Genomic DNA, 20,010 nt, shown 5'->3' on the forward strand with positions numbered 1-20,010 from the left:
TTCTGAGGTATGGGAGGTTAAGACATCAGCATATGGATTTGGGGAGGACCCATGTGCACTTGTAATGCTCTTTCTGGTGCAGCAGCAGATGCGAGCAGCTCACACCAAGATAAGTGGACTGCAGAGTCCACCATAGTTGTCATCTGGCCCTTTGCAGGAAAATTCGCTGACCCCTGCTATGGGCAAGCGTATTTCCACATGAAAAATACTCAAAATATATTCTTAAAAACACATTTATGACAAAAATGCAGTATTTTATTTATTCTACTGATGACTAATATTTGGGAACATTTGTGCTATTAGTGGAATTTAAGAAATTGAGCTTGTATTTTTTTATATCTCAGTACCAAAAAACAGGGCCAGGGGTTTAGTTCAGTGGTTCTGCCGCCTGCCTTGCAAGTGCAAGGTCCTGAGTTCAATTTCTGTTACAAAAAAAAAAAATTATGGCCAAAGATTTTTATATGAAAAACTTAAAAACAAATGCTTGGTGTTAGTATGTCTGCATAGAACTCTGGTTTGGCTGTAGAAGGGATGCTTGTCTACATTCAGTGGGAATGTTGCCTCCTGCTGAGCTGGCTTCTTGGTATTCTTTCTGCTGTTGATTTCTAGCATAATTACCTGTGATTGTGTGAATGGAGTGGAAAGAGCACATAGCATTAATTCCAAATAAGTGTACTGTCTTAATCACTTTGCATTGCTGAAACACAATGCCCAACACCAGGAAATTAAAGGAGAGGTTTATTTTGGCCTAGCAGCTTCAGTCCATGTCTGGCAGGCTTAAACACAGAAACAGCCTGGTGGAAGGGCCTGGGCAGAGGAAGGCTGCTCATGTCATGGTGGTCAGGAAGTACGGGGAGTCCAGAGAGAGAGAGAAAGAGACACCCACCCCGATGGACCCGCCTCCCCTGAGCAAGCCCCACCTCCTGACAACAAGTCAGCTCCCTCACTGCCCTGCCCATGACCCATGAGCCTTTAGGGGACATTCTCCATCGAAACCATAACAAGGACCTAAGCAGTTACAGTGGTAACAAGGCCATATGTAACACATTACCCAGTACTTTAGAAGCCAATAGGTTAAATCTAAGGACTTAGTCAAAGTTCAGGAATTAAAAGTCCAAGATGAAATAAATACTGAGTTCTCTGCCCAAGCATGAGGGGCAAGGGAGGGAAAATGGAGGAAAGGGTCAAAGGGTGAATACCCCACTCTGGTCTCCTCCCCACAAGACGCAACACCTGGTCCAGTGAGCCTCTCCAGGGGGCATCACTGGAATATTTTCTTAAACAAAAAGAACTACCAAAAAAATACCTTTTTCTGAAAATTATCTCATATGAAAAAAATTTACACATGACTAGAAAACCCCAAAGAACATGCATTGTGTTAATAGCAATGATCCTGAAACATGCTTACCGTGAGTAGTCTTTGTTTCCTTTTCTTTGCTTATGTTTTCTAGTATTTCTATTATGAATGCTACTACTTTGTAATTGTGAAACCATCATCATGTGTAAAACCCAGTCTGTACCCTGTTGCTTGCCTCACCACCTTCCTCACCACAGGGTGTGGGTGCAGCCTGGATCCGCCCAACGATGCCCTGCTTGAGGATGCCTTTACCCCTGGGCTCTGCCCTTTCCTGAGGGGACCCAGTGGGGCGGGGTGGGAGAAGGACCCTGTATTCCTCTCTGGCAGGGTCTTGGGAATTGTCCCTGGACACCGAGCCTAAGAAGGAGCCTTTCCAGCTGTTTTACAGCTGGTGGCTGGTTGCTTCTCTTGTCTGAGACATAACCCTGGTTGACACCCAGACCCAGAGCCATGTAGAGACTAGACTGTGCTGAAGGAAAATATACATTTTATGATGTCAAATGAAAATTATTCCAAGCCATCAATATTTCAAGTGGCTTAGCATCCATTTGAGTTGCACAAGGAAGAGTAAAAATAACTGGAGCAACTCTGCCAAATCCAAAACGCAACAAAGATCTCCAAGCATAAATGTGCCAGGGTCACAGATTTCCTGACTTTTACTAAGACATGCAGATGCAATGTAGCTTAAAATGTTTTTGGAAATGGATCAACTTTTCCCCAGGAGCCTTATCTCAGTGGGTTTAGGGAGGGATGATGAGGAAGGAATGGGGATAACAGACAGACTAAACGTCCCTGTTAGTGGAATCTCAGCTCGAGAACAATTTTTCACAGGGGTAGGGCTCTGTGCTGCAGCGGACCCCTGCCCTGTCGCACGGAGGTACAGAGGGCTATTGCGGGTGAGTGGTGGCCTGGTACTCCGAGGCGTGCAGGGCTTCGGATGCCTGGCACACCTGTGCAGTCCAGGAACCCATTCACACCTTCCCCTGCTGGTGGCTCCCACTATGTCTGTTCTCCCTGGGCTTCTGGATGGAGCGCGAAGCCAGTACCTTCTGCATGAGCGTTCCTCTGAGTGCATTTAACCAGCAGACATACCAAGTGTCACTCTGGAGGGAGAGGCTGGGACACAGGTACCTGTCTTCTTGCTTTCCATATCTTCCTCTGTGTTAGGGAATTTCTTTTGTGTCACCATCTACCTCCTTCTCAAAAGCTGGAGCCCTATGTAAGACAGAGTCCAAGAAGACAAATTAATTTTCCAATGAGTGAGGTTCAAAAAGATTGTCCTTTTTTCTTTTCTTTAGTGGGGATTGAATTCGGGACCTTGTGCATGCTAAGTAACTGCTTGACCGTGAGCTACTCCCAGTCCATTGTCTTTTAGACTAGTAAAGCTGCTCACGAGGATTGCTATGGTTTGGACGAGTGTCCCAAAGACTCATGGGTAACAAGCTGGGTCCACAGCTCATGGCACTGTTGGAGAGTGGGAATCTTTAAGAGGAGGCCTAGCAGGAGGTTTCTGGTTATATAGGGGTGGCCCTTGAGGGGCATACTGGGACCCCATCCCTCCTCTTTCTCTTTTTGCTTCAGGGTTACTGTGTGGTAGGCAGCTTTCTCCCATGTACTGCCATGATGTGCTGTCTGCCACAGGCCCCAGAGCAACCAGCCATGGACTGTGACTGAAACCTCCAAAATTGTGAGGCTAAACAGCACTCCCTAAGCTGATTATCTTAGGTATATTGTTACAGGGACGAATAACTTACTAACAAGGATTTACATGGCATGTGCCAAACCTAATTGTTTTGATGCTTTTCTCCAAACTCTTATTAAGGAGGAAGGCATCAAGGAGGCCTGCGATTTAGCCCCATCCTTTGCTTTACCATGGTACCTGGTGAATGAGAGGCCTGTCAGCTGTAGAGACCTTTGCATAAGAGAGTGAAGATGTCCTCTTTTTCTTTAGAATGTCCTGGTGGGAAGGTCTGTAGTTCTCTGCCCAGTGTTTCCTGGTGAGCTTTCCTCAGTGATATCAGAGGAACCAGAGGGGAAGTATGAGCTCTTGCCTGGAGGGGATTAATGTTATCAAGAAATACGGGTTTGTAAGGCCCACGTCTTCCCCATCTCCATCCTCCCTTGATACAGTGTGCTGTGGTACAAAAGTCCGGATAATGGAAACGCTGCCATTAGAAGCTTCTACAGACAGTGTGGACATCTTACCTAAGTCAAGCAGCTCTCTCAGTTCCAGTGCACATAGCACTGGGGTGAAACTCAAACACATGGGACTTGCTAGAAGTATTTGTTGAGAATGCATAATTCCACATGGATATGTGGCACCTTGGCCTGGCCAAGCGTGTAGGGTGAGGGTGAAAGTATGCACATGGCCCTAGGCCAATGGAAGGAGGCATCTCAGAGGAAAGGCTTATTCATATATTGATTTTGAGTGGTGCTGGAGAGTAAACCTGGGACCTAGCCATGCTGGGTAAGAGTTCTACTGCTGAGCTGCTCCTCTGCCCCTGAAGAAAGGTATTTAGACTGCGATTCCACCGACTGAGACAGACGTGGCTGACAGAGCCAGGAGCAGCTACAGGAGGCTACTCCCCTCCGGGAGAAGTGGGTGGTGGTGAACTTGGATGTGCCCAGGAGAGAGAGAGGCAAGTGGGCTCATGCTGCTATGAGCAGGAGGTGGGCCGTTGCCAGTGTGCTGCCTTTTGCTGAAGAGACCAGCATGGTTGCGAGGAGATGCTTAGGAGAGGGTACAGTGAGCGTTACGGTTTGGACGGTTGGTGCCTCGGAAGGCTCATATGTGGGAAGCATGGTCCCCAGTGTGGTATCATGAAGAGGTGCTGGGGTCTTTAGAGGTGGGGCTTAGTGGGAGTTGGGTAAGTCACTGGGAAGCTGCCCTTAGAAGAAACTAAGGTAAAACTAATGAGACCCTGAGCTGGTTCTCTTGAGAGGGTTTTATAAGAGTACGAGTCTGGCTCCTCCACCTATCCTGGCTTCCCATGTCACCACCAGACCTCCCTCTTGATGGGCTCCACTGTTGTACTTCTGTCTACCATGAGCCTTCGCCAGAGCTGAATGGATGCTGGTGCTATGCTCTGGGAGCTCCAGAACTGTGAGCTAAATAAACTGTGAAGCTGGGACTGGAGAATCCTGGAAGGAGATTCTAGGACAGTAGGTTCATGTGTTACCCACCTCAGACAGGACATTTAGCAGAGTACAGCCCAGGGCAGTAGGACAGAGTGTAGGCCTTGGGACCAGCCCCACCCTGGGTTTGTGACTTGGAGTGAGCTAGTAACTTGTAAGGTGCTGGTCATAATGGTATTTACCTCAGTGGCTTTAGGAAATAATGCCCTGGATTGCCTATCTACAGCTTCAGACACCACGTGTCCACCAGTGTGAGGCCACCATGAAGCTTTCTGATATCGCTGTGGGGAGTACTGATACAGGAAACCAACTGTAAAGTGCTACCTGAATATCATTTTGATGCCAGCTTGGAAAACATAGAAGGTACAGTCTTCACCCAGAGGCATCTATAAAGCAGCAGAAGTGGATGTAGACAGAGCTGGAGATGGAAAATGTTCAAGATGGAGCCCCAGAAAAACCAGAAACAAAAGTAGACCCTCAAGAAAAAACACATGAAGGTGACCCTGATGGTAAGGGCGGGGAGGAGGTACTTTAGGAGCCCATGCCCCTGGGGAGTAGGTGGCAGTGTTACGTATATGAGACGTGGGATCACGCCCTGCTTAGCCTTCTGTCGGATGAAGTCATTGAAATGAATGTATCCTTCAGCGGACTTCATTCATGATCTCTAAGAATGATATCACTCTGCCTTGGAATAGATAATCCCAAATGCTTTTTGTTTTGTCTTTTGTGTTTTTATTTTATTTATTTACTTTTTTGTTCAGAAATCTCATTACAGTTTCCATCCAGCAATGTGGCTCTTCCGGTCCCAGAGTTCTTGAAAACAGCACAGGCCAAGGAGAAGACGGTCTTTCTCCCTGTGGTGAGCAACACACTCCACATGTCCACTGCAGAGTCTGAGTTTCCACAGAAGGGAAGTGACATTCCCAAGTTCCCAGCAAATATTGTGCATTACAAGAAAGGCAACATCTCTGGATCCTCAGCTAAAACCACACAGCCCAAGCACAGCAACACACCCAAGTCCTTGGCAAACACTACCCAGGCCAAACAGGGAAACATCCCCAAGTCCTCAGAGAAGATCATCCAGTCCAAAGAGGATGATATTCCCACATCCTCAGAGGGCGTGACTCAGCCTAAAGAGGATGACATCCTCAAGTCCTCAGAGAAAACCATCCAATTCGACCCAGGGAATGTCCTCAAGACCTCTGAGAAAACCAACCAGTTCAACCCAGGGAACATCCTCAAGTCCTCAGAGAAAACCATCCAGTTCAACCCAGGGAACATCCTCAAGATCTCCGAGAAAACCATCCAGTTCGACCCAGGGAACGTCCTCAAGACCTCCGAAAAAAACAACCAGTTCAGTCCGGGGAATATCCTCAAGTCCTCAGAGAAAAACATCCAGTTCAACCCAAAGAACTCCCTCAAGTCCTCAAAGAAAACCATCCAGCTAGAGCCAGGGAACATACTCAAGTCCTCAGAGAAAACCAACCAGTTCAATCCAGGGAACATCCTCAAGTCCTCAGAGAAAAACATCCAGTTCAGTCCGGGGTCCTCCCTCAAGTCCTCAGAGAAAACCTTCCAGTTCGACCCAGGGAACATCTTCAAATCCTCAGCAAACACCATCCTGTCCAAGAACAGTAACACAGCCAAGTCTTTGGCAAAAAATACCCAGCCCAAACAGGGAAACATTTCCAAGTCTTTAGCAAGTACAATCCAGTCCAAGGAGGGCAACATCCCCAAGTCCTCAGAGGATATCACCCAGCCCAAGGATGGTGACATCCTTAAGTCCTCAGAGGAGACCACCCAGCCCAGAGAGGGTGACATCCCCAAGTCCTCAGAAGAGACCACCCAGCCCGAGGAAGATGCTATTTTAGGGGTCAAAAAAGAAGCAGTGGAGTCCCTTGAGCAGGATGTAGTGAAGGTGATCATGGGCAAGGAGGACTTGGAGAGAGCACTCAGGGAGGCTGGGGAGAGGCTGGTGGTTGTGGACTTCTCGGCCACATGGTGTGGGCCCTGCAGGAGCATCTGGCCGCTTTTCCATTTCCTGTCTCTGAAGCACAGCGACGTCATGTTCCTAGAAGTGGATGCTGATGACTGTGAGGAGCTGGTGAAAGACTGTGAGGTGGTTTGTCTCCCAACCTTTCACTTTTATAAAAAAGAAGAAAAGGTGGGTGAGCTTTGTGGTGCCCATAATGAAAAACTCGAAGCAAAAATTACAGAATTAAAGTAACCATATATTCTGAGAACATTGGAAACCACAGGTGACAGCTTATGTTTTTTTCTTAATTTGCAAAAAGGAACAGGTATAACAAATTATGTCTAAATGACATAGCTTGTAAATTTTGAGTGTGAAGACTTTGAAAGCACAAGACATTAGAACACATTGTGACCATGATTCTACTCATAGGAGAGAGGGATTGGAAGCTCCTTGGTGGAGATCAGAAGTCTTCCTTTCCATCTTGTTTTTTCCATTGCCTTTGAAAATTCTGCTCATTAAGTGTTTGCAGCAACAATGGACATTTAGAAAATTCATCTGTAGCTGTATATGGCTAACAACAAGTGGAAAATTCTTTCACCGTGCACGCATATCTTTGGGGGCTCAGAGTAGATTCTTCTGGACAGCGAGTGGAAGTCACATCTTAGCTCACGTCCTCCTCGTGCAGGGAGTGCTAGGAGGTGCCTGCAGACTGAGGCTCTGTTCTCGGTCTTCAGGTCCAGGCTCTTTGCTCTGGCCACACTCACCAAATACAGGGCAGTGCTCAGCACTTTGGGTCCTCAGAGGCTTAAGTCCTTGTGATCCTCGGTCCCTTCTGACGTCAGCACTGTGGTGGCAAAGTTTGTGCTTAACTTGGTTCCTAATTCCTAGCCCCAGATCTCCCTGAACCTGGAGGCCCAGGTGTGGCCCACAGGTGGCAGCTTGGTCCAAGGGGTTGCTATCTACTTAACAGCTTTGCTGAGGTCTGTATGCCAAGAACCCACACGCTTCATATGGGCAGCGGGTGAGTTTGGCTAAGCACACACACCAGTGGTCCCATGGCCTCCAGGAGCTGCCTTGTGCCCTCTGCTTTTCTTATAACTCGAAGAACACTGCTCTGGTTACCAAGAGATCTTTAATGCATTTTAAGTGGCCAATACCATATTGCTAACCCCAGGCACTGTGTCACACAGCTGACTTCTAGGACCCAGGCACTGTGTAGAGCTGAAAACTTGTACCTTGTATTGAACAGTTATTCTTGTTTCCCCCTTGCCCCACTAAGCAGCCACTATTCTATTTTCTATTGACTCAGAATGCTTTTTAAAAATATGGATTTGTTGTCAATATTTTAAAAACCACGATTTCCTTTAAAGTCTAGATTTCCAGGTTTTCTTGAAAAATGGTGAGGTCTGGCAACCCGAGATTTGCATTATTTCAAGAAACAAATCTCATCCTGGGGGTGAGTGGTGGCTTCCTCGCTCTGGTCCACCACAGAACCTGGCAGGCTTCATTCGTCTGGTGGAGGCCGTGGGGCAGCCCCTGGGCGGGCCAGAGCGGGGCTATAGTCACCCTGCACCCTGTCCCTGGGTGGGTGCTCCACGGGCACCTCAGGCAGCAGCTCGCTTTGCACCGTTATCAGCAGCCTCCTACAGCCGGCAGATCCGTGGTACATAGACTTGGCCTTGTCCAAAACAGATCTGGAATGGCCTCCAGAAAATACTGCTGATGAGGCTACAGAATGAGGGGAAATCAGAACCCATGGGCTCTTCGGGCCTGTGTAATTGCTCTGATTGAGTGCCATGCTTTCTTTTTGAGCTTCTTCATGGTTGGGAGAGGAAAGGGGACCTCACTAACCCCCATATCTCCTTGTCCAAAATGAACAAGTTTCGTAATGTGAAAAAGGAGCCAGAGCTTCCCTTTGGTTCTGAATGAACTTTCTCACGTGGGACCTTAACTCTGAGACACTGAACAGCAGATGACGTCCTGGGTGAGATTTTCTTCCTCCCTCCCTCCCTCCCTTCCTTCCTTCCTTTCTCCCTCTCCCTTCCTCCCACCCTTCCTCTCTTCTCTTCTCCTCTCCTCTTTCCCTTTCTTTCTTCCTCCCTTTCTCTCTCTGTCTCTTTCTACCTCTTCGTGCAGTACTAGGGATTGAGCCACGAGCCTTCACACTGAGCTGCATCTCCATTTCTTTTCCTTTAATTTAAAAAAAAATATTAAGATAGGGTCTCACTCACTAAGCCACTGAATTGCCTGAGCTGGTCTTGAACTGGCAATCCTCTTGCCCAGCTTCCCAGAGTACTGGGATCATAGGTGTGCACCACCATGCCCGGCCTTTAGTGAGACTTTTAAAATAATAAATTCAGAACAGTTTCATATGGCTATTTCTGGTAATAGTCTTCAGTAAAACCCAACCTATAACGGCAAAGCATTTTTCAGTGAGCAGATTCCAGAGTCAAGCATGCACCTTCTGCATTTGCCTTTTTCTGATGTATGCCTGTGTCCCTTCTGTTCTTCTCCTGTGGAGGGCGCATCCTCAGACCTTGTCACTCCTTTCCCCTTGAACAAGGCTGGCTCGATCCTGACTGTATCAGTTTAAACGCAGGCATCCAGACTTCCATGAAGCCAGCCAACCCTAGTGCTGCCAGATTCCTGGCTGGACCGCTGAGCGAGCCCCACAACACTCGTTTGAAGGGCCAGTGCTCCTGAACTCCAGTGTTAGTGAGTTAGATAAGTTGTTTCTTCCAGGAAGGTAGTACCAAGACATTTGTGACAATAGTCTATAGTATTTAAATTACTAAGTGATGTTAGAGACAGTGACCTCAGGAAATCCTGAACGATGACTGACAGTAGATTGTTAAAGTTATTTCAGAATATTCCTAATGTAAGTCAAGGGAGGCAGGCAGAGCACAGCTCTAACAAGGCAGTCAGGGTCACAGTGATACAAGCAGGTGTGGGCATGGCCTCTGATGCTGTCTTGTAGTCAGGGATGAAACCAAAGTGGCGATTTGTGCCCTGCAGACTCTGTGCTGTGAGCGCTGTTGCTCTTGATCCCAGCTGAGCAGTAGCCCAGCCAGAGGTGTGTTCTCTGCTAGAGACCCCGAGTGTGGACATTTTATTTTGCATCATGAGAGTCATGAACTTACGAGAAAACTAAGCAAGCAATTGTTTTTACCTCATGTATTTAACATGAAGGAGAAATGAGGCTCTTTAAAGAGAAGGAAGATTACAGATGACCACATAGGCTGTCAGTGATGATCTAACCAGAGCCTCAGAAACCCTGTGAGGATGAACATGGAAACTCAACAAAGTGGCAGTAGTAGACAAATATCCTCAGATCAATAGCTTTCATATGATTCTGTGGTCAATAATTAGGGTCAACATGGAAAAGGAGTCATTCGCAACGGTGATGAGACAACACGTCTAGCAACAGGCCCTTGAGAAGTTAAACACAAAGTAAGCTTGAATAAAGTGAACTCCACTTTCCTTGGTGGAGAGGAAGATTGAAAGATGCAGATTCTTTCTACTTAATTAGTATACAGTGGAGTTCCGACCAATGTCTCCATGGACATTTGGGAGTACCTGAAAAAAATCCTTACACATTCACTGAGCGTATTAGGCCAGAATATGTAGGAAAATGAGAAGGAATGAAGAGACATTTGTCCTATCTGCTGCTTTAAAATATAATTGGTACAACATTGGTAAGGCAGTGGTATTAGTAATGGAAAAAAGAGCAATGAAACATAATATCCGAGAATCAGACCCTGGTATCTAAGTAATAATATGTGAAAAAAGGAAACATTTCAATTTAAAGGAAGATGAGTAGATTTTTTTCTCAAAAAATCATATGGTGAAATTTTGTTATTTGAGGGGGAAAATCAGTCTGTTCCATTCTTATGCCAGAAGCAAAATAAATATGTTGGATTAAAGAATATTCAATCATTAAAAACCAGAAAAATGTAATTAAATATTTATCTGATTCCTGTGTGGAGAAAGGATTTTCTACACACAAAAGCAATTAAAGAAATAAATTTGAACATAAACTTTTCCATGAAAATATATCAATAAAATTAACAGGAAACAAAAAATGGAAATAATATCTATAGATTTACTATAAAAATACTCTTACAAAGCAGGCACAGTGGCATGTTCCTAGAGTCCCAGAATTTGGGGAGGCTGAGGCGCTAGGGCGAGTTCAAGTCCCATCTGGGCAACTAGGAGAGACCTTGGAAAAATGTAATACTCCCATAGGAAGATAGGCAAAACATGGTCCATCCTATTAAGGTAAGGACAAATTGGTAATAAACACCAACAACTTTCACTAATTGTTTTGGAATAAACAGGGAGATGCAACAAAAGCCAGCCAGATTTGAATCGTAGGACATCAGTAGTCGGCAGGAAAGCAGTTGTTCCTCCGCGGCTGATGACAGCTGAGAGTGCTGCAACCCCAGGGCCGTGCAAAGGAGCCACACCCAGCCCTGCGCATTTCGGCCTGAGTCCATCTGCTCCGCCACATTACGCATACCACAAGAATGGGCGTGGATTTCTCACCACTCAAGAGCCTGGACGTCAACGTCAAGGTGACTGTGTGGTTGGTTTCCGGGGAGGCCTTGCCCCTCCGCTGCTGGGTGACTGCCTTCCTGTTGCATTGTCCCCACACGGTCATTCCCGTGCCTGTTCATTCCTGGGGTCAGTGTGCCTGGACCTCCTCTTACGAGGACACTGGTCAGTTGGAGTGGGGTCAATCCTAGCAGCCCTCTTTAGCTTCATCACCTTTTCAGAGGCCCTGCTCAAGTACATTCTGAAGTGCTGGGGATGAGGATTTTGGGATGCACAATTTAGCCCACTTCTGCTTCAGATGAGGCTCAGAGGCTCGAGCAGCAGAGTCCTTTGGGGCGTGTGACCTAGAGAATCATCCCTAAGTAAGGCACGGGATCCCCAGCTGCATGTGCTGATGCTGCATTTCTGAGAAGGTGGGGGACACCCTACAAAACTGCTTCTCACCACTGTGGGTTCATCCCCACAGCTGAGAATGGGACTCCTGCAAAGACCAGGAACAGATGGCCCCAGAGTGGTCCGTGGCCTCCCCGAGCATAGCCCCTGCAGTGTGGGTCCCCACTGGGTCCAGTGGCAGCAAGGACCCGGGGATGTGTCTCCAAGTGAATCTTCTGTCCTTCGAGGAATGTGGTGCTCATGAGTCGGTCCCCGAGCTCAGCTACTCCAGGCCACGGCATTTCTTTGATTTCCTATCGCTCTGCTGGGTAAGGACGTGAGGCCTGTTGATTTCTATGTGCTGCTCACCTCAGGAGAGGCTGGACACACTGAGCCCGGGATTATATAAATCAGGGTCTTCAAACTTATAAACCCAGAAATCACACATGCCTGTTGAGACTTCTGGTTTTAGGCTTCTGGACTGGAAACACTGGATCAGTAGTTGTGGGCAGGGACTAAGGACTCTTCCCATGGTCCAGGGGAAAATCATACCACAAGTGAGCCTGCCCAAGGCCCCTCCTGTCCTGTGCACCCTGCCATTCCTCCCAGCCCTTCCTCGGGTCTCCGGAACTCACAGCCCTGGCCTACAAGGGCTGTCTTAATCCAGCAGAAGAAAGTTTGGTCACTGAAGGGGATATTGGAGCCTGGCTTCTCTTTGCCCCACCATGAGGTGAGCAGGTCTCTCTGCTGTGTGCTCCGCCATGACGGGAAGTGCCACCACTGACCCCAAAGCAATGGCCAAGAGACCTTGAGCCAAACCTCTGAAATCGTGAGCTGAGATAGACCCTTCCTCTTTAAAGGTCTGTTGTCAAGGTGTTTTAAAAGCTGACTGACACACCTGGCATTGGTCACTTAGCAGCCTTTCCTTTAGTCTCGTGACTGAGTTTGGAATACCATGGTCAGGAGCGGGGTGTCCCCAGCCCAGGGGCGCCGCACACCAGAGGCTGAGGTGTGACTGGGCCATTCTCCTTGGTGCTCTCTCCATGAGCGCGAACTGCAGCTATGCCCCTGTATTTTTCTCTAGCCCACAGCTTAATGTCTGAAGCATGTGTGTATGCACACACACACACGCACCCACCCACCATTGAGTCACTTCTCAGTGTCTGAGCTCCCACTTCTGTTGGGCTCTCTCCTGCAGTAACATCTCTGCAACTGCCCTGTAATCTGCAAGACCACTTCTTTCCCTGCAGTTACGACTTCACATTGTCATTGCTGGTGAGCAAGGGCCTGGTGCCCAACATGCACAGAAGCCACAACTGGCACCGGGGCCTGCAGAAAGAGCAAGCGTGGGTGTAGGCTAATTGACAGGGACAGGAGGCACATGCACATCTTCCTCCCTGGTCCGCCAGTGAGGATGGGTTTTCAGGGCTTTGGTTCTGGAAAAGCCATGGGTCTCCACTGGTTGCAGTTTTGTCTTACAGGGTTTTTACAATTTCAGTCCTAGGTTGCAATGTCACGGTCAGTGCCCTGATCTTGACTTGTTGCTCTGAGTCTGTGGTTCCATTGTTCTTGAGACTTGGTTCTGCCCACCTCAGATCATCCTTAGGTCAGACTTTAAGGTTGCCCTCAGGACACCAGGTTTATAGAATGTCTTACACAGCAGTTCAGAATGCAGAAGTTATTTGTTATATGCTGGCAGCAGGGTAAAGAGCTGAGCTCCACCCTGATTTGGGTCGATCATTGAGCCTCAGCCATTATGGGTCTGTGTCTGTGGACTGGCAGTGATCAGAGCTGGATTTGGTAATCCCCCGGAGAACTTTCACTCTTGATGACAACCTTCTTGGGACTAGCTCTCAGGAGTGGGGGGCAGAGAGAAACAGACCCAAGTTACAATCAACTTATTTACAGTGCTGAGCCCTTCTTAGTCAATGCCCAGCAGGAAGTGGGGGCTGCTGGGGGAGGGCTTGCTTTGCTGTGAGGCATGTCCTCACTGCGCCCGCTTTCTCTCAGCTTATCCCAGCCCATCCACCAGCAGTCAGAGGATGGGCTCCTGGCCCAGTCTCGGCTCCCCTGAGTTCCAGCTGGTGGTGTTCCAGGAGTAGGCGTGGCCATCGGTTGGCTTGAAGGCCCTCCCCTCCCCTGCAATGTTTACAGGAGTGGGTGGCAGCCTGGAAAGGAGTGGCCTATTGGGCAAAATTCACCAAGAAGTGAAAAAAGGAAAAGACACATGAAAATGCTAAACACAACAGTGTCTGTTTTATATACATTGGACAGAAGGCGCGCAGAGTTATCACTGGCTATTTCTGTGCACAGATATTTTTTCTTCAGCTTTGATGTTTTTTTTCTGCTTGTTTATGTAATGAAAGAAAAAAAATGACACCTGTTTAGATACAGCTGAGGACACCAACAGCTGCTGGAAGAGTCTACACAGGAGGACTGAGGCCAGGGCGAGGGAGCCCAAGGCCAAGGGTGTTGAGCTGCAGATGCTGACCTTAGCCAGAGGCTCTGGGTTGAGTGTGTACTCGGCTTTAGGGCACAAGTGGGCTAAGGATACAAACACATCAGTACATGCTCTTCTGTTTGGAAATGAGCTGCTGTGATCTGGATTGCCAGGGTCGGAAACCCAACTCAGACCTACTCCAGCAAAGTTGGAGAGTGTATCAAGCCCGGAAACTGGAAGTCTGAAGGGGAGGGACTGATTCACATGGATACAGAGACTCAAACACCATCGGGACACAGATGTTCCTCCCCTCAGCTCAACTGTTGGTCTGGATTTTACCATCAGTTGCGTCTGTGGCTCACAATCATAGATGAAAAGGGAGCCTGTTTCCAAAACCCAGAAGGAAAGTCCAAGGAGAGACTGTGATCGTCTGGGTCAGGTGTCCTCCTTGAACCCTTGTGCCCTGGGAAGAGTTGGAGGAGAGGGTTGGTCAGGCTCGGTCACTCGCGCATGCCCAGAGCAGGGTCAGGGCCATCAAAGTGCCAGTGCTGATCCGGGTTCCTGTGGGAAGTAGGGGCAGGAAGAGCTGCCCTGATCACACAGATCGATTGCAGGAGAGAACATGGAGCACCACTGTGTGGACTTAGACGCTGTCCTAAGAATGTGGTCAGAGCATGGCATCCATTTAGCAATCCTCATGGGAAGCCAAACCCACTAGGGGTCTGTGTATTCATCACGTTCCTTTTAAACACACCTCACTTCACTTTGACCCATTCTAATTTCCTTGCATCTGTAAATACACCACCTTAGAACTAAATAATTCTATGTTCACATGACAAATGACCTCATGATAACTAGTGGCTTTCATTGAAATGGGCGCACAGGGCCAGGTGTGGTGGTAGATGTTGCTAATCCCAGCACTCTGGGAGGCTGAGGCAGAAGAATCTCAAATTGGAGCCCTGCCTGGGAGACAGCTACTTAGTAAGATCTTATCTCAAAATAAAAAAACTAAAACTGACGGGGTTATAGCTCAGTGCAAAGGCCTTGGGTTCATTCCTTTGTACTGAAAAAAAGTTGGCATACGAGAAGTGAATCAGAAAATATTATGAAGCATTCTATTTCTCAGTGTTGTTATAATGGAGCACCTGGCCTGACAAGGGCTATTTTATTTTATTTACTTATTCTTTTTATGGTACGGAGGATCTAACTCAGGTCCTTGCTATTTTGAGGCAGGTGGTGGAACCCCTGAGCTAAATCCCAGCCCTTGTACTGCTTTATAAACAAAGAAGCTTATTTAGCCCTCAGTTTTTGAGGCTGAAAGTCACAGCATGATGTCATATTTGTTCAGGCTCTAGAGCTTTACGGTGGAGTGGCCTGAGCACCAAGGCTGGCCTGCTTTGAATAACCTGCTCCTCAGAGAAGGAACTCACTGCACAGGAGCAGCCTGAATCCCTCCCAAGCCCTACCCACCGAAGACCGAGGCTCTTCCCCCAGGACCTGTCTCATGCGGTTCTGGTGTGGGGGAAGAGATGCCAGTCCCAAACCTGCTTCGTGTTCTCTAAAATCAAAAATGAATTCTAGGAACAATGGAGGTTAAAAGAAGGGAGAATTTATTGAGAGAAAGATAGTTTCTAAGAGAGAAAGGGGACTGGACAATGAGTTACTCATTCACCCAACTTCTCAAAGGTGTTTTATGGGACAAAACCATACTGTGAGGCAGGTTCAAGATGGGACAAAACTATAGTCAACTAGTAAGATTACAAGTACTGTCGCTTAGGTAATATCGATTAATGGGGGTCCAATGGGGAAGCAAGTCTCGCAGCAGGCGTTCAAGTAACAGAGCAAGGTTTTGGGTGAGGTGTGGGTCAAGGATCTTCCCTGGAAGATCCTGGTCCCCCTCCCAGGTGATTGATACCTCTTTAGAATATCAGTCACTGATATTTATCCTACATGGGTGTGGCAGTTTCTCCTCTTATAACACTGGCCTTCAGTGAGCGTGTCTTGATTGTCCTCCATGTTGGCTTCTCGAGGGCTGGCCCTGTCTGACTGCCTACCAGACATCTAGTTAACTTACCTATTCTACAGTAGTTCTGCTGTCTCCACATCCACCGCACCGGAGCCCAGGCTGATGGATTGCAAGCCTTTCAGGGATGCACTCACACTGATCCAGACCACAGTGGGCACCTGCAAGAAGGGGGTGCTGGGAAACACACTGAACAGCAGGACGCAGTGCTGGCACCTGCTCCCCTAAACAAGGCTTTCAAAACTTGCTGTTCTCCACACACAATGTAATAGATTCTACTTAAACTGCTTATCCACCGTTCAATACCTCTGTCTTTTTGAGGTATAAATGGCTATTTCAAATAAAGTATATTCAGCAAACACTTGGAAGTTATGATATATAGTGCTGCTTAGAATTCTGTGATTTTTGGTACATCTTTTTAGTTTCTCAGGACTTGAAAGGGAGTTGCCTATAGTGCATTCTAGCAAAAATTAACTAAGAAGCAAAGTAAACCAAAAGGTACAAGGAGAAGTTAGGACCCAGAGTTTGAAATAATAATGGGACTTTAACCAGGAGATCCTTTAACATGGTGAAAATAGACACCTAGTGTAACATCTTGGATGTAGACACACAGGTAACTCCCAAGGCTGTAGCTTAAAGGTTTGGGAAAATCAAGATGATCAACTTTCAGAACAAAAAAAGGATGATTTATCTGAAAATCAAATCATTGATCACAGAAAATGATAAATGCCAAGACATCACAGTGGTAATGACAGGCAGGGACTGAAATGGAGAAAGGTGAATTCTTACCTGTTGGCAAAAAGCCCACAGGCTGAGGGGCACTGTTCAGGTAAGATGGTCATTTGGGGGGAAAGCAGGCTTGGTGAGGGGTGCATGGGGGGAGCAGCCTGGCTTTCCGGTATCGGGTTTGCAAGCCTCTTGCTTCCCTGGAACTCCCAGCCTCTGCCTCTGGAAGGGCCTTCCGGAAGTCTCCAGAAAGGTGGAAAAGAGCTGCTGCACTCTGCCCTGCCGCAACAGCCACAAAGCCTTGGTGTGTTTGAAAGGCAGAGCTAAGTGCGAGGGAGCCTAATGCTCAGATGGATCGATACCTTTCACGACCTTAGGAAGATGGAGGAGGAGGCCACCAGTTAGCTAGTGATTCTGCCTTTAGAAATCACAGGTGAGGCTGTCCAGCTCTGAGTAATGGGAATTTAAGCAGCTTCTTGGTGCAGCAATTTAACAGCAATTAGTTTTGATGACCTCCCCAGTTCTTTTGCCGAATTAATTTGATCTTCTCTTGTGAGTTTGAAATTACACTGAGATAAAGGTCTCTCCCTCCCCCCTTCCCTCCCTCCCTCCCTCTGTCTTTCCTTCCGCCTGTCTTTCTTTCTCTCTCATTCTTAAAATGTTAACTTTAATTATGAATTAAAAGAACCAGCTGAGATTAGGAAATATAGGCAGGACTTTATTAGCGTTTAATTGGTCCCAAATACAATCCTACTTGTGACCTAGGCACTTAAAAGTAAAGTGCTTTATATATAATCTGTGCCTGTATATATTTTTGTTGAACTAGTGAAAATAAAGATGATTACTTTCAAATAATCTTTGTCTTAGCATTTGAGATTTTTTTTTCTTTTTATTGAGTTTATTGGTACAATCTAGGTATACAATACAGTTACATTCATCATTGGGATCCTGTACCTTTACATAATAGGTCTTGATTGAGATTTTTTTTTTTAAAGTTGTTTATAAATCCAAGTTATAACCCTGATCTATTTTGGGTTACGTTTTTCTGTGCTGTACGTATGTCTGGCATCAGACGTAAAAATGGCAAAATAATGTTGGGAGTTGTACAGGTTGGATATAGTTGTCGTCATTCATCCTCCCTCGGGCCCAGCCAGGGTCTTTATTCTTTCCTTACGTGCCTAAAAAGCAGACTGGGGTTTATGTGGCTCAGATTCTGTCCACGTTTATCATTGACGCTCAGGTTGAAGGCAGAAAGAGAAGGACATGTCAGGAAACCTGACGCTGGAGGGGTGCGTCATGGTCACAACTTGCAGATGAACTGCTCAGAATGCAGGGCTCAGAGGCTGGCTATCTTCCAGGAAAACCGAAACTAAAACCTCTGTTTCGAGTTAAGTTTGATTGTTAGGACACTCCTATACTTTATTGACCTGCGTGCACGTGAGATATGAGATCCCTGTTTGCCCCCGGTGGAGATCAGATGCCGCCCAGCAGTTCAAGAGAAACCTATCTTCACCGGGAGGAGCAGGGCGCCGGCTGGGAGCAGAGGCCCCTGTGGTCCGGTGCCAGAGGGGGCCAGTGAGCTGAGGGTGAAGCGCTGGGGAGACCCGTGAGACCAGGAGGGGGCTGCTGGGTGTTGACAGGAGGGTGTAGCAGTCAGAATCTGATTGGTGGCTGTGGAGATGAGGCCTCGGCTGAGATGAGGCCACGGCGGAGATGAGGCCATTGGGTGTTGACAGGAGGGTGTAGCAGTCAGAATCTGATTGGTGGCTGTGGAGATGAGGCCTCGGCGGAGATGAGGCCACGGCGGAGATGACGGCACCGGGACAGCTAGGGCGAGCAGGCTGAGGGAGGTGCGGAGTTGGGCACGTGACCAGGGCTCTGGTGGTCCAGCTGTTGTTCACCCACGGTGCTGGCTCAGCTCTGCCTCCCCATGGCAGGCATGGAAGGCAGCGAGCAGGTCCAGAGCTGTGAAAAAATAAGTCTTTGTTATCTTGAGCCATACCTAGCTTGTGGCAATTTGTTACACAGCCATGAGGAAACTGACACACTGTAGAATAAAATATTTTAGTAAAAGGTACACGAGCACAACTTAGCAGTGGCGGGGCAATGTTAGGATGTGCACAAGGAAAAGCATTGCTAGTGAGTTTTCTTTCATGGTCTAAGAAAATGCCCAATTATGAGAATTCTGCACAATTATGAGAAGACTAGTTGCACAAATATTTTATTTTCATTCATCATAGGTTCAGGGAGTATGGAAATGTTGGTTATTTTTTTCATTTTGTATACATCATTGCATCAAAAGCACAGTTCTTGAGCACTTTTCTGTATTTCTCTTTCTTTTCTTTTCTTTTTTCTTTTATTTTGTGTGTGTGATACTGTGGGTTGAACCCAGAGCCTTCTTACTGAGCTATATCCTCAGCCCTTTTTCTCTTCTGTGTTTTGAGATTGGATCTCCCTAAGTTGCCCAGGCTGGACTTGAATTTGCAATCGTCCTGGCTCAGCTTCCCAGAGTGCTGGGATTACAGAGGTGTCTCACTGTGCTCGGCTCTGTACTTCTCTTTTTTTAGCTCCTACCCCAGCTTTCTGAAGAGAGAGGATAGTCAGCATCGTAGGATAAGGCTGTAAGATGGCCTGTGTGTACTGATGAACGGAAACAGCATAAGGAAAATAAGAGCTTGCCAGGCGGTGCTTGAGCAGACGGTATTCCTGAGGATTCCAGGGAGAGGTGACCTGTAGTGGCACCTGGATAAGGAAAGGGTGTGTGGGAATGGAGGAGGCAGAGGTACTACTCCAATAAAGTTAGATCCTGGGCCCAAGCCAGTTTTCACATTCAGAGCTCACTGACTAAGCAATGCCAAGTTCCCAGAAGGGAGGACACAGCAACGCTGTAGCAAGTAAGGACAGAGGTGATTGCCCCAGGATTTGCCTGAGGGGCCCATTTGGGTTTCCACCCACAGGGGAAATGGAACCCTAGGACTTTTCAAGGAGCATTGGACACAGGAACTCAGCACGGATGCCTGTAGATCTGAAATGTCATTGGTATGGCCCCCACCCCCACCTTAGGCTCTGGGAAAATTTCTATGATTTGTGTGCTTGCAGTCACATGTAGCCACATGTCCTCCTGTAGCCAAATGTCCTCCTAGCAATCATAGTCTTGGATCCTGAGTGACACCCTCTTTGGCCCCTTGGCCTGTGGGGTAAGTAGGTGCTGCCATTGTAGGAGCCTCTAAACTGCCTCCGCTCTGGGTGAACACAATAAGTCAAAGCAATAGTGATCGCTGAGATGTGGGCCTCCAGGAAAGCCCAGAGGACACAGGGTGAGGGTCCTCCCATCACGCCTGTCTGGTTAGACAGCCTGACACCAGTTCACTGGATGGCAGAGTCTCACGCTCAAACTGCAGCCCCACCGCAGCTGCTGAACAGACACG

The 20,010-nt window shown here is 47.5% G+C and overlaps 2 protein-coding genes across 5 annotated transcripts in view; both read left to right on the plus strand.

Moving 5' to 3' along the window:
* Positions 1–483: 483 nt before the first annotated feature.
* On the plus strand, positions 484–17,389 carry Txndc2 (thioredoxin domain containing 2). Of its 4 annotated transcripts, XR_002025864.2 has the most exons (4): positions 484–5,001; positions 5,254–8,451; positions 10,805–11,041; positions 11,488–17,389. XR_002025864.2 is itself a non-coding variant. In XM_010638628.3 (3 exons), exons 1-2 carry the CDS (start codon positions 4,917–4,919, stop codon positions 6,717–6,719), a joined length of 1,551 nt encoding a protein of 516 aa, XP_010636930.1. In that variant the 5' UTR covers positions 484–4,916; the 3' UTR covers positions 6,720–6,750; positions 10,805–17,389. The 4 variants fall into 4 exon arrangements, 1 of the variants encoding a protein (XP_010636930.1); XR_783136.3 differs by having other exon boundaries at positions 10,805–17,389; XR_002025865.2 differs by having other exon boundaries at positions 484–4,989; positions 10,805–17,389.
* The window catches only part of Vapa (VAMP associated protein A), a 58,320-nt gene continuing 49,831 nt past the window's right edge, over positions 11,522–20,010 (plus strand). The window contains exons 1-2 of the mRNA XM_019209702.2: positions 11,522–11,730; positions 12,644–12,739. Coding sequence (XP_019065247.2) covers positions 11,522–11,730; positions 12,644–12,739 — 305 coding nt within the window. The remainder of the gene's footprint in view (positions 11,731–12,643; positions 12,740–20,010) is intronic.

This window comes from Fukomys damarensis, unplaced genomic scaffold, assembly GCF_012274545.1.
Source record: "Fukomys damarensis isolate Sample0158 unplaced genomic scaffold, DMR_v1.0_HiC HiC_scaffold_30, whole genome shotgun sequence".
NCBI lineage: Eukaryota > Metazoa > Chordata > Mammalia > Rodentia > Bathyergidae > Fukomys > Fukomys damarensis.

Coding starts and splice junctions, on each gene's coding strand:
- Txndc2 (XM_010638628.3), top strand. CDS start 4,917: ATGGAAAATGTTCAAGATGGAGCCCCAGAAAAACCAGAAACAAAAGTA. Junction 5,002..5,253: donor ACATGAAGGTGACCCTGATG/GTAAGGGCGGGG, acceptor TTTTTTGTTCAG/AAATCTCATTACAGTTTCCA.